Here is a 14,192-nt window from a genome sequence, read left to right as displayed (position 1 = left end):
CTAGCCGATAGATGGCGCTGCAACAAATTATTTGGCTTATGTACTGTTTTACCGATAGGTATTTATAAAAAAGTGTATGAAAGAGGTGAATAGAAAGGTATTAAACATTGACATTCAAATTATAGATGGCAGAATAATTATATTTCCAATACTATTTTCTTCTATCCTACTGACCGGTAGATGGAGCTGTGATAAAATATATAGATTACGGTTTCATCCCTGTCGTTTGTTAATTATTTTTATTTCAAGAGCATCTAAATATGTAATATAAAACAAGTTCAATACGAAAATTGATCTAAATTAAGTAAATTATTAATAATAACAGTATTTCGGTATCCACCTAAAGGTATAAACAAATTACAAAACATTAATATCTATAAAAATTGCTTCAATCAACTAGATTTAGGCTCCAGTGCTATAATTATTAAGTCTGTTTGAATTCATCACTGGGTGAAAGATGATATTTCTGTAATTTAAATTTACAGTAATGTCATCTTGTGGCTTAAGATCCAAAATTATAATATTTATACTGTACGCACATAATATTTTAAACGCAGGAGCACAGCGTTAAAAACTACAATTAAGATGTAAACATGAAAACAATCGGCCGTATCAACATGTGATAACACTATCACGACCATTTACCACCAGAATGCTCGTTTAATCTTAGTTGTGAACACAAGTTCTGATAAAACAGGTGACATTCATTATAATTATTAATTATTTATTAAGGACAGTGAGTTCTTTTCAAGTTCACGTGTGGAAACAATACAGTAAAGCGTCGATTAACTGAACAACCGCATAACCGAACAGATAGGTTTGCTTCGATAGATCACAATTAAAGACCTTTGCACGTAAAATGTTGATTAAACATAATTTGTTCTTTGAGCTGTGGGACGAAGTACATAATTTCGTAATTACCACTTTGTTAAACAAGTTTTGTTTATTTATTTTAGTATTATATTATAGATTTATATTTTTATTGATATATAAGTACATGTATTATATAACATATTTAAACCTATTTTCGGAACACCTATGTCCCTCAATTAATATTTAATATGGATAATCAACGCTCTACTGTATGAACGTAGAAATAAATGTGAAAATCGACGTTAAACATTAGTCTAAGGTAGTTGTTGGCATTGTGTTCAAAGGTATTTCTGAGTCAATAATTGTGGTTTGGGAAGGTCTTAAATCAGGAATCAGGGGTTGACCATTAAATCATTATGAATTGAAACTTACTGCAATTACCGTTTGAGTTATTACCCACTTACTCATGACACCTCGGCAAGATTTCAGGCCACGGTTTTGGTTTCCGTTTTCATAGGCATATTATATAGAATTTGGTTTTCGAAAATAATCTAAGTACCTATAATATTAAATTTCTGATTTTCATATATTGTTAGTGATATTTTTAGTCAATCTTTAATTTTAATTTGTCCATAGTTCCTCCATTTCGGGATTTGTCATAAGATTTGTATGTATGTATGTATACTTTGGTTTTAATTATCCTACAAATATTATAAATGCGGAATTTTGTGAAGATGTATGTATGTTTGTTTCTCTTTAACAAATAAACTACTGAACGGATTTGAATGAAACTTTAGTTATTGGTTTACGTCCACATGAGGGATTTTTCGTAAGACTTATATGTATGTATGTATGTATTGAGTATCCCGGGAAACTCCTTCACGCGGGGTTTAAAGCAAAGCTAGTCTTTAAATAACAAAAGAGTGGTTGATTGTCAACATATCAATATGAAAGCAAGTGTTGGCTGAATTTATTATGTTGTAAATAATATAGATTTAACATTTCCGGATAGTTACTGATTGAATTGCAAATCAATTTGCCGATTACTTTGCGGCTGATATTTTTATCCCTATAGCATCATATCGTTAATTTATTCATGCCATTTGTATGTACAGTCAGCCACAAAAGTAGCGGAACAACTTCAAAATTCGAAAACGCTTGTACATGTTACGTTCAATCGAAATATTTTTCATCTTTATCTAAAATAATGTCAACTCTTCGAAGTTTAAGATGGTAAAGAAAAAAAATGTTGAAATGACCACAAAAATTTAATTGAAATTTGTTTAACTACTTTTGTGGATGAATATACAAATTTAAAGAAACCCATCTCACAGTATTGATATAAAAACTTCATGAATTATTTACAGGATGACTACCTACTTCTCATACCCTGACCCTGAGCTCCAGGAGGAGTTAAAAAAGACTGCTGAAGCAATCGTCGCGCCCGGTAAAGGCATCCTGGCCGTCGATGAAGCAAATGGTTTGGATATTACCAATTACTTATATTTCATATTTTTTCACACAAGACCTTGAATTATCTTATGGTTATTGCATAACATATTTCCATATAAATTATTGTCTTATGCCGGTAAAAGACAAAACGAGTCACTTGATGGTAAATTAAATTCAGTAAGCATGACAATAAAGCATTTTAGAAATTTATTATGTGGACTGAAGACGATAATATAAAGCACTAAGTGACACTCAATAAGCACTTCTATAGAGAAATTAAGCAAAATATTATATGCACTAAAGACCATTTTTAAATAAGTAAATGGGTCAGGGAAAGTTGTATTTCAGACTCCAAAGATCTGAAACATGTTTAAAGTAATGTGGATTAACGTCAATTATAAATTATGTTTTATTCCTTCAGGCCGTAATATTTTTTGTTGTATTATACGTTGCAGAGGGTATTGGAAAGCTCCTGGCTGCGATCGGTTTAGAGAACACGGAAACCAACAGGAGGAGATACCGCCAGCTGCTTTTTACTTCAGATGTCGTAAGTTTGTTAAATAAAGGACAGTTGATATTAAATAAATCTTGAAAATAAATAACTTAGATAGACACAATAGTAGCTGAACTAATCAAAACTTCTGTCATTTCTTTTTTTTCATAAATTTATATAAACACATACTTACTTAGTAAAGACACCTACTGCCAAAAGTTCCTCTTAAGAATTCTACTTTTAAGAACATTGTAGCCAGTGAAATTACTAATATTGTTGACTTAAAGTTTCCAGATTAGCGCATTAGTACCTCGTAGGATTTGCGATGATGTGGCAGTTTATATTAGACGAGCTGCTTCTTCGTTTCGTTAAAACTTATCAATATTTCAGGCATTATCCGATCACATCTCAGCAGTGATACTCTTCGACGAGACGGTATACCAGAAGACAGATGAGGGCACACTATTCCTCGAACTGTTGAAGAAGAAGAACATAATACCTGGCATTAAAGTAGATAGAGATGTTGGGCCGTTGTTCTGTTCTGAAGACGAGGTTACTACACAAGGTACTTATGATTTAGAAAACGATTGACAGTACTTTAATTAGAAGTTGGTCACAGGTTACACAAACTAGGTCTATAATCTAGTTTCTGTATAAATTGTTTTTGATATATGGTAGTAATATATGAACAAAATATTATGCTAAACCACTAAACACTATATTGTATTCTTGAAATATCAATCGTCATATCAATGGTACGTTTAGGCTGTGTAAAGATCGATATCTACGTAATACCTACTATTCTGTGATTGAGGTTGGATTTTGAGGAGTCAAAAATAATTTTTCAGGTCTCGATGACTTAGCCCAAAGATGTGCTGAATATAAAAAACAAGGATGCCGTTTTGCGAAATGGCGCTGTCCTCTCAAAATCAGTGACAACACTCCATCAGTGCAAGCGATCAACGACATGGCTCAAGTGTTAGCACGATACGCTTCCATTTGCCAAAGTCAGGGTTTAGTTCCTATCGTAGAGCCTGACGTTTTATTGGATGGTGAGTTTTAAAAAAAAAACTTTTAATTTTCCAACTTCTAGTTTCTTGGATACAAGAGTGCTGTTGGTTCGACTACTGACTATGCTGTTTATTATTGTCACCAATTACCATTTACAATGATTCCTATTCAGTTTGAAGGACTTTGAAGCTGATTCCTGGCTATTATGACGCTTAATCCCTATTCTCTTGATGATAAATGCAGCCCAGTGCCATGTAAAGCCTTGTAATTCTAAATTTTGGATGTTTTTCTTAGATACTATGTCAGTTGTAGCTATGCATATGAGGCGGAGTTTTGCACGTCTCGTCATATATTCTTTAAAATAACATTTTTATTTATGGAAGTCACTATCGCCTATCTATGATATATCTACTTCTTATACCTATAATATAAATAATACTCTTATCTTAAATTCATATACCGAAGTATCCATATTATGTAAGCGTAAATTATGTACGTGAGTCGATAAAAAACAATCCTTAAATCTTCTATGTTAAGACTTCATTTATAATTCTTCCTATTTCTCATTTGTCAGGTAATCACGATATAATCAGAACGCAGAAAGTGACAGAAGCTGCCTTAGCTGCTTTGTACAAGGCTTTGAATGACCACCACGTATTCTTGGAAGGCACTTTGATAAAGCCGAATATGGTGAGACCTCAGATATTAACATCGATATAGGGAAAAAAATATTATTCCAATACAATATATTCTTCTTCTAAAGCCAGCCTTTAGTTTACGTAAATATGAAGTCGGTGCATGACCATTAAGCATGTCGCAGTAATTATTTGACTCAGTTTTACGTTCGGCCGCCTGCCGGATATTATTCTCCTTAAAGGAGTGATCATGAGAAATCGTTCTATTTCTTTAACTACAATATGTATATATAAAAAATAATCATAAAAATATCCAAATTTAAAAATGTGAAAGAAACTTTTTGATTTCCCGAAACTGATAATGCGCAAGGCCTTTCGACATTACTGAACTTATTATTGATTTTAATCATCTCATTCTTTTTTATCAGGTAACACCAGGTCAAGGATGTTCTAAACGAAACACCCCGGAGGAGATTGCAGTTGCAACTGTCACCGCACTTCTTAGAGGAGTCCCTGCAGCTGTTCCAGGTATGGTTCTTAGTAGCATAACTTACCATAAAGGGGCCGTAAATCAAAATTTCATGGGTTCCAGGGCAATGTGTTGTTTTGGCGTGTGCTTTGGTTATTGTAAGTATGGGCCAAGAGGGGTGATATGGAATCACTGATACGGCTGATACGGCGGAAGCTATAACCCTAATGGTTCTAATATATATGAAGTTGAAATTAATATTAATTACTTATCTTTAAGCTACTTTTGTTCTGGGTGTAAGTGTGACTGAGTTAAGCACGTAAAACTGTTGGTTCGGCGCCTGATCTCTATCCGGTTATGGCGGATCACCAGACTATGAGAGTGGAGGAACAGAGAGTGCACCTGTGTATTGCGCAAACACTTGTGCATTATAATGTCTTCTATGTACCTGGTTGTTCTCTATGTTAAATTGGCCGCTGTTCCTGCAATCGACTGGGAGTGATTCAATGTGCACGAAATTGTGAAATTATTGTTAGATGTACAATGGAAATAATTAATTTTTATCCTGGAAAATGTATTTTGTCGAAACTGCAGGCAAAATCTATTATTTTTATCATGAAATGCATAAGTTATCTATGTTATCCAGTAATTTAATGTTTTGTATGTGTAATGCCTAGCGTGAACCACAATTTATTCGCGTCAGATATATTTTATTATGTACATTCCTAATGGACAATCACAAATGAAGCAAAGTAAAGCCGCAAATTAAATTGTGGGGCAATTTATTATCACGGTGCGGTCTTCTTTACTTTTAAAAAGAAACATTTTAACCTAGTTTCTTCAGCCTTGAATCAAAATAAAATTATACCCATAAAACTCGCCAGCAAGTCTTTCGTGAATATCTCGTTTTTATTTCGCAAACAAAAACAAATGGACAAAAGATGTTCCCGTAATCCAGACAGGAACTGGTTTTCTTATTTAAATTGTTTTGTCCTGAAGAAAATATTTTGTCTTTTATAAAACTTGATATTTCGAAATGAATTGGTGATTCAATTTTCAAATTGTATAATTGTAATTTATTTTTGTCAATATTCGTAGCTTCGTAGTTCTATTTTATAATACCTATTTGTTGATTAAAATCTCAGAAGGGAGTTGTCCTGTAATCAGATTTCTCTTAAGAATGTCGAATATACTCAGCAGGTGCAACTATCTCGTGGAAGAATGAAGTGAACAGCTCTCCAATTAGCGCAGTCAATATTCATAACCTAGAACAATATATTATCTTCTTTTAAAACTCAGCCAGCTTACACATGCTGATTTCTTATGTTTACGCCAATGTTAGACATTCATATGAGACTATTTTTCGGATTTTATTAAGGTTTTAATGTTTTAGTTTTCTCCCGACGTTTCAAAGACTTTGCAGCCTTCGGGGTCACGGGGGGGACTGAGGTGTGGTTCATCCGCAAAGTCAAAGTTACAATATCTATAAATGTAGGTAGAAACTAAAACATTAAAACCGCGATAAAATCCGAAAAATAGTTTAATTTAACAACTTTCCCATTTTTGTTTTCAGGAATAGTATTTCTCTCTGGTGGGCAGTCCGAAGAAGAAGCCACGTTGAACTTGAATGCAATTAACCAGGTGGCTTCGAAAAAGCCTTGGGTACTAACATTCAGTTACGGACGAGCTCTCCAAGCGTCTGTTTGGAAGATCTGGGCTGGAAAGGACGAGAACGTTGCCAAAGCTCAGCAAGAATTAATCAAAAGGGCTAAGGTATTCACGCAAACATTTATATTATTATTACCAAGCCAAATTTAGAAACAAGTGTTTTTTTATGCGTACACGGTGAATTGACTTCACAGCATCTGATGGTACGTGGTGTAGAGTCCAATAGAATGTCGACTGACGAAAGATGATTGCCTCTCGGAAGTCAACACAATTATGCCAGCCTGGTGAAGTTTGTAAACATAATATACCTACATGGAATCCAGTCTCAAATCTTTTAAGTTTATAGGACCAATCAATCTCACCCCTGAAGAAAATCTCAAGTAGACATTTAATTTGTTGACCTATTTAATAATACATGTTTAAGCTGTTATTTAAGAGCTTGTGGTCAGCTGAGCTTGCATTATTACATGAACAAAACTCAGTTATAAAAATCCGTCACAAACTATCACTCAAAATGTCATCTGAGTTGATGTTAATATGGTATATTAAATAGGGACTATCTCAAGATGCCAACCTTAACTTGATAGCGTCTTATGTGATAACACTTTAGAACGAAAACGAGTTGCATGTAACAATACGGTCTTTAATAATTGAAAATTGTCGGCAATAACAATCGGTAATGCTAAAAGCAAATTATAATAATAAACATAATATATAAAACAATAATTAGAATTATGGAAATCGTTAATTGAAGTTTGCAATGTGATTTATAATTGATGTGTTATTTAGCGTAATTGAATACATAATATTATTGTTTCGTTTACCACATTTTATACGACTAGGTACAGATCTAGTTAAAAATACAGTTACGTTACAGATATTTTAAAAATATTTATTAATTAATGTATGTTCACAGGCGAATGGACTAGCATCTCTTGGGAAGTATAAAGCTGGAGCGATAGAGTCAGCGGCTGCCGATAAATCGAACTACAGTGCTAACCACAAATATTAAACGAATCTAAAATTCATATTTTATTTATAAAACATCCTTATTTGAAAGGCGAGAGATTTTTATCCCTCGCCAGTCGAAATAATTATGTCGGCCTGTTTGATACGGGATATACCGATCTCTTAACAAATGACGAATTTGTGTTTGCGGCCTTTTTTTAAGTTGCTATAAAATTAAACTTATTAAAAATAGGTCAAAAAAACCTATAGCATGAAAAAAAGCAAGAAAAAGTAAAGGTCGCCAACAGAAATTAGTTTTTTGACGATTCCCACAAATTATCAATTTTGGAATAGATCATCATTTTATTAAAAGAGCGATACACAGAATGATCGTGGAACGTGACAACACGTAGGCCACTTTGATGGATTTTGCACCTCATGTGCGATGGTCACTATTCAAAGGAGGGATACAAATATCCTACCACCAGCAAATTTGAAAGTCTTATAGCTTATATTTTCTATAGCATACGCCGGTAGAAAAGTAATTGGATGAGCTGAAGTTATATGGGTTAGACCACCTGAATTATAAGAAAGATACGTGACCTTATGGAAAAGGAATATGTATAAGGGAAAGACGATAGGTATTAGACGTTAAGATATGATACTCAGCATGCAAGGCATCAATTGCCACTTCAACTCGATTTTTGACGAGGCATTTACTGGCAGGTCGAGCTAACGTATTAACAATATAAACAAATCATGTTATTTTAATTTCTATATTATAAGCAATATGATGTATTAATCTCTGATGTACTCCAGCTTGTTTGTCATGGTAGTAGTGCACGCTGGAAGTTCGAAGTGACGTGGGAAGTCGCGCTCATCAAGTTTGTGTTTAGAGTGTGATGTGGGTGGGTCACTGTTCCACCTCCGAACACCATGGACAAATTTGTTAAGATTTTGCGCCCTTATCTCGGGCCATAAGATAGCTCATCATTTCCGAGAACGTGGCCATTAATATGAAGCCTGTAGAAATTCACGGAAGTTGCCTACAGGTATATTGCAAAGCCATTGTTAAATACCTCCTTTTTGTATAACATCGCTTTAGTGTTAGTAACTTTTATGTTATGTTTAGTATAAAAAAAACGTTCTCAGTACAACAGTAATCATTATAAAGATACAGCAAGGCGTTATATTTAATAAATCTCTCATTAAAACCACCTGGCTACGTTTGTCTCCCTTTCTAGAGGATATTTGATTTAGTTGCAATTTAGATTCTTAATTTAACGTCCATAGAACTGCACCGACATCGTTTTTCTAGCTTTAATGTTTTCTATTCCTTTTCGTTCAACTCAAGCGAGACTAATGTTATTCCTGCAGTCAAAGGCATTAGCTCTGTCTGGTTAATCTTCTTTTTCTTTTCCTCTTGAATATTCTTAAATGTTACTGCTTCCATTGCTGTTATTTGATTGCTTTTGATCGCATATCACCTGGGTCGATTATGACAATTATTATAAAAGTAATATTTATATCCTTATTTGGGATACAAGCTTAATATTACCCGATTTCATCATAATTAGTAAACAGCTGAATGTTTGACCGATTCCGTGTACTCGCATTTCGCTTGAAATATTGATCATTATTTAAAATGTGTTCCTTTCGCTCGTAATTTTGGTATGGATCTTTATTAAATCAAACGGATAATGATCATTATTTAATCATTAAAAAATATAATGTCATTTGTGATGTATATTCGCATAATTTCCAACAATACAACGATCTTGAAATAGCCTTCATGGTTCATGGTTTCCATGAAGGCTGCAAAGTCTTCAAAACGTCGGAAGAAAATAATAATATAAATAACCGCCATAAAATCCGTAAATAGTTTTATTTCAATGTCTAACATTCGCGTAAACATAAGTCATTAATACTCTGATCTATAATTCTCGGCCCTTCTGAGATATTTAGTACTGAGTGCTCAGTTATGAATAATTACTTAATAGATTTTATGGGCTGTAGTATTATTACCTTTGCGAATAATATGACTTACGTTGACGCAACGTTTTAGTGTCATTTGTCTGGACGTATTACTGGATTTTTTGGCTTATGTACATTTATTAGGAACATATTTTCAGTGTGAATATTTGTGCGAAATTCTTGCGTGATTGAATTTGGGATTTTAATTGTAATTTTGACTAAGTATTGATTACAGTTTGGTGACACACATAAGGAATACTATACACATAATTTGGTAACATAACATAAAAAATCATTATACAGTTTGGTGATTAGATAGTTTACTTCGCGGTTCACTGATGTAGTATGAAAGAGCCATACAGCCAAGCAAGCTTTGACGTACAGTCAAGCCACGGCCTGTTACACTTACGAAATAAAAGTAGTTGGTGGATTTAATCACTCTGTGACCACGAAGGCTGCAAAGTCACCGAAATGTCAGGAGAAAATTAGAACTTAAAAACCGCGATAGAATATTATTTTAAGTTAACAAAATTATTTATTCCACTTTTGAACTTATATCCTATAGTCTTCGCACTAGGGAAGCCTGTATCATGAAGACCCGAGCCTAGTTGACTTACTGTAGACAGTACAAATTATTTTTGACGCTGGTTTTTCGAAAACTTGCTTTAATGCGATATATAACTTTCGCGTTAACATAATAAATTATCGTTAGATTATTTTAATAAGGTTAGGATTAGGAGGCCTAATCCGTTTATAACGGCTAATCCGTCTTTTCAAAGGCATTCTATTCGAAGGACAAATTTGACAGCCGTATAATAAAGAGAGTTAAAAAATCACCTATTTACCTATACAGCCATCAAAGCTGTTCTTAGATCGGAATCCCCGTAATTGCAAAAAGACGGATATACCCCCGTAGACCCAATAAGGCCCCATGATCTTAACAACTTTACTTACTAATAAAAGTCTTATACCAAATTAGAAAAAACATTCATTCCTTCTTCTATAACTACCTGAGTAATTCCTACCTGCATTTCACAAATAGAAGCTAAATCACAGTAAGTTCCAAGGTTCAACCATGTTTATTACAAGCGGTTAGAGTTTATGTACTTGTTGCTAAATGGTACACGAGGTAGAGGAAATGGCGGGAACGCACGCTCGCTTTCCACGATATTCGCTGAACATTTTGATATCAACCTGTCAGTGGCGAAGCGTCCATACAAGCCGATTCCTACCGGGTTACCTTTTGTAAATTAACTTAAAATAATAAATGAAAAACATAACTATATAATAATTGTATATTCCAACAAGTCATCCTATACTTATTTCATTAAATCATAGTCATAGTGCATATTATTATCAATTCGTTAAATCGTAACTCGCGCGCAGCGCTCGCGCCTTATAGTGTTCGAAGTGAACCCGGCCGCGCATAGCTTCCCTCGCGATATTGTTGTCTCTTTCACACGCAGCGCGGTGTCTTTGTCTAATCTATTGGAAGTGACGTAAAAGTACATGTGTGCGTGCGTGTATGTCTAATCAGGGTAACCCGAGAATTAGCGGCTTAATGTTGGGCCATTGGCGCGAAATTTTTTAATAATTTAGAATTTATAATATTAGTGTTTGTGTATAGTGTGGGTTATTAATTTTTGTTGGGCTCTTTTAAATAAGTATCTATGTTCATAATATGTGATTATTTGTTAAATTAAGGGTTTAGAAATAATATTTATGTTATAAGGAAATTTTATGTATTATAATATTTTATTGATTTTAATTTATGGTCAACAGCGTATTACATGTTAACTGTAGAAAAAAATATTTCCTCGGCTTACCTTTTGAAAATTTTCACCCTTCGCCACTGCAACCTGTGGAGATAACAAAATGAAAGTGTTGTAATTTTGTGTATTTTTTTTCTTTTTTATAGCGTGATATATAGGTTGCCTGGTTAATGCTAAGCCAAAAATATTATCAAAATTTTGAGGAGTGAGTATTTCTTCTCATCATATATTAGCTATAGTAAGTTATGTATGTTCAAATCTCAGGATATAAGTAATCACATTACATACAAATTACCTACAGTATCAAACCAGTAAATCCAAGATCCAAATTTTTGTCACTTTATTATTATAAGCATGATTTTGTTTGGAATCTGTTCGAAATACTTTGCGCCCATACAAACGGGATATATCCTTTTAATCGTACATGGAACTGCCTAAAATATAACTATAGATATGGAAGAGCAGTGTCCCCTAATACAAGTATTGCTATACTTAAAAGGAGACGCCATAACCTGTAAATGTATTTATTTAGTTGCTGCCAAATAAAAACTTATTTATATTTTTATACTAAATAATGATGGTCATATATTGCTGCTTGGTGACAAATTGATATGGGCATAGGACAGTGCAATGTCATGCAGTGTTTGATAATACGGTAGTTAGTGTAAATGTTGTTCAGAAATTCCCTTAACTAAGTATAAAAAAGTATAGAAGGAATATAACGTACAATAAAAATACAAAATAAAATATACATTTACGCAGAAATGTATTATACAAATAATAAACAATTCATGAACATAACAGTTGCATAAAATAATAATACAAAAACAAAATAACAATTTAATTATTAAGCAGTCAAATTAAACCGCGCCTGCTCCCGTCGATAATAGAAAACAGGCCATTTTGTGAAATGTCCTCAGTTCAAATTAATCGCTAGGGTTGCCACGCTGTGGGTCACTCGGACGTGTATTGAGCGCGTGGCAGCCCTGATTTAAATCGCGGTCGGGCAGGGATGTGCTTTGTAAAAAATGTACGGTTTAGGATTTTGTTGCCTCGAGGAAGGTTTTGTGGTATATTGATAGCTTCTGGTTATGTGACAAATGTTCTAATTGTGTGCTTTTTAATGTTTTTTCAATGTATTGTGGACAGTTTATTACAAACTCCTATTGTGTTCTACGGTTCAGATTTTGAAAATTTAAAAATGGAAAAACTAATTATATATATGTAATATGTATGTAGGATTTAATGTTTCGATATAAAATAATATTCAGATTTTCTTAGCTTGGGATTGGATTATCCGATTGTTGCCGAATTTGAGGTGGTCTTTATATGTTGTTTGCCATTAGTTCACCTCGTTTAAAATTTCCCCAAACCATTGTAACAGTATGATTTACAACATTCATTCTTTGTTTTTTTTTTTTTTTTTATTTTCTCGAGATCTCTATATTTCATTCGTTCCATCTTCTCGTGACATTTCTCCAGCAATCAATCTCTTGGTCAGATAAATTACAAGCACAAAGAAATCAACGTCTATTCCTTACACTTATTGTCGTGGCCTTTGTTTCAGAAGAACAATAAATTATCAACATTGTGAATCTGAAAATTTTTCGGCATTTGGAATTTTGCCGTATATGGCGATAGGCTCGCCCCCTATCACATCACGGGACGGAACACAAATGGCCCTGGTTCCACCTCTTCTTATCTCTTCGGAGATAAAAGTGTAATGTGTGTTGTTGTGTTTATTATTACATTTATGAAGTTTTATTCCTGCTTAGTTCTACATCTCAGCTCATTTACCCGTAATTTTTTATGTGGCACGGTTTTATTCCATTAAATAAATATTTATTTTTCTAACACAATACACCACGTGCATATAGACTAATGGATAGTCAGAGCTACAAAGATTACACCCTTTGTTACGCGAACGTGGTTAATGAAAGGCCTCACCCCTTCCAATAATGATAGACTGGCGCTCAACAATGCAAGCACGATAGCATTGACAAAAAATGTAGTACGATCGTACACGCCAGAATTGTTTTGGAAACTAGTAAGTTCTATATTCTACGTTTAGAGCCTATTTCACAATATCTATTTTACTAGTGGCAAGTCTCTCATATGTGAGAGTCCGCCTGTAACTACTGGACATAAAAAGATTTAAAATCTCATGTCTCAGGATGGCGAGTGCAGTGGAATATGAAACAATACGCAGTAATTCAAGGCGTTGTATGATGTTTCTACTGTTTATGGGCGGTCGTATCGCTTACTATCAGTCGAACGGCAAGCTCGTCTCGTCATTCAAAGCAATAAAAAATATCTGGGTAAATGCTAATCGTCCAATATGATGAACTGAATTGAATCCCTTCTAACCTAATTTTGGCCACGGTCAATGGTCATCTATCTCAACAGAGATCAGCCAAGTACTGGAGATATTATAGTGCACTAGTGTGTAAATATAATACTAAGGCGACCAAATACAAAAGTCAAGCTTCCAAATAAATGGTAAACAAAGTATAACATTGACTGTCTTATACGCGACGAAGGATAACATTTATTAAAACATTGTCAAATAAGTCCTTGTTAGACGAAACTCATCTTCGAAACCTTAGCTATTTTATAAAATATTCAAGTAGAAAAATCATGTATTCACGAAATACCCTCATTTTATATGAAAACAAATTGACAACGTCCTTAAGGGACCAGTGTTCGACCTTGTCATTCCAACTTTGAAGTGCCCAAACTCCGTTTGCATTTTATGAATACAAAGTACTCGATTTTGCTGGCTCATCTCAATGCAAAAGTTATGTTGGGCCGTGGTCTGACTGACTACAAATACTTGCGTTTGTGTCCATGGTTTAATATTTTTTTTTATTCATTTCGACTTTATATACAGTAGATGTATACAGGTGGAGTTAATGCCTGAGGCATCTTCTAACAGCCAACCTTTGATGCAGAGATGA

General features: G+C 33.8%; 1 protein-coding gene across 4 annotated transcripts; it reads left to right on the top strand.

Moving 5' to 3' along the window:
- The first annotated feature begins 568 nt into the window (after nucleotides 1–568).
- On the top strand, nucleotides 569–7,569 carry LOC115452350 (fructose-bisphosphate aldolase). 4 transcript variants are annotated; one of them, XM_030180848.2, is made up of 9 exons: nucleotides 569–697; nucleotides 2,181–2,293; nucleotides 2,721–2,812; nucleotides 3,149–3,323; nucleotides 3,607–3,810; nucleotides 4,344–4,459; nucleotides 4,833–4,932; nucleotides 6,447–6,646; nucleotides 7,458–7,569. In XM_030180848.2, the coding sequence occupies exons 2-9, from the start codon at nucleotides 2,182–2,184 to the stop codon at nucleotides 7,551–7,553; spliced, it is 1,095 nt and encodes a 364-aa protein (XP_030036708.2). In that variant the 5' UTR covers nucleotides 569–697; nucleotide 2,181; the 3' UTR covers nucleotides 7,554–7,569. The 4 variants fall into 4 exon arrangements, with proteins under 4 accessions (XP_030036708.2, XP_030036712.2, XP_030036709.2 ...); XM_030180852.2 differs by having other exon boundaries at nucleotides 674–736; XM_030180849.2 differs by lacking the exon at nucleotides 569–697 and adding an exon at nucleotides 797–817.
- Nucleotides 7,570–14,192: the final 6,623 nt, after the last annotated feature.

Source organism: Manduca sexta, chromosome 9 (assembly GCF_014839805.1).
Source record: "Manduca sexta isolate Smith_Timp_Sample1 chromosome 9, JHU_Msex_v1.0, whole genome shotgun sequence".
Lineage (NCBI taxonomy): Eukaryota > Metazoa > Arthropoda > Insecta > Lepidoptera > Sphingidae > Manduca > Manduca sexta.
This window is presented reverse-complemented; position numbering and strand designations above follow the sequence as displayed.

Excerpts from the sequence above, each read along its gene's own strand:
- LOC115452350 (XM_030180848.2), top strand. The coding sequence starts at position 2,182 with ATGACTACCTACTTCTCATACCCTGACCCTGAGCTCCAGGAGGAGTTA. Across the intron at positions 2,813-3,148 it reads TGCTTTTTACTTCAGATGTC|GCATTATCCGATCACATCTC; the intron begins GTAAGTTTGTTA and ends TCAATATTTCAG. Across the intron at positions 4,933-6,446 it reads AGTCCCTGCAGCTGTTCCAG|GAATAGTATTTCTCTCTGGT; the intron begins GTATGGTTCTTA and ends TTTTGTTTTCAG.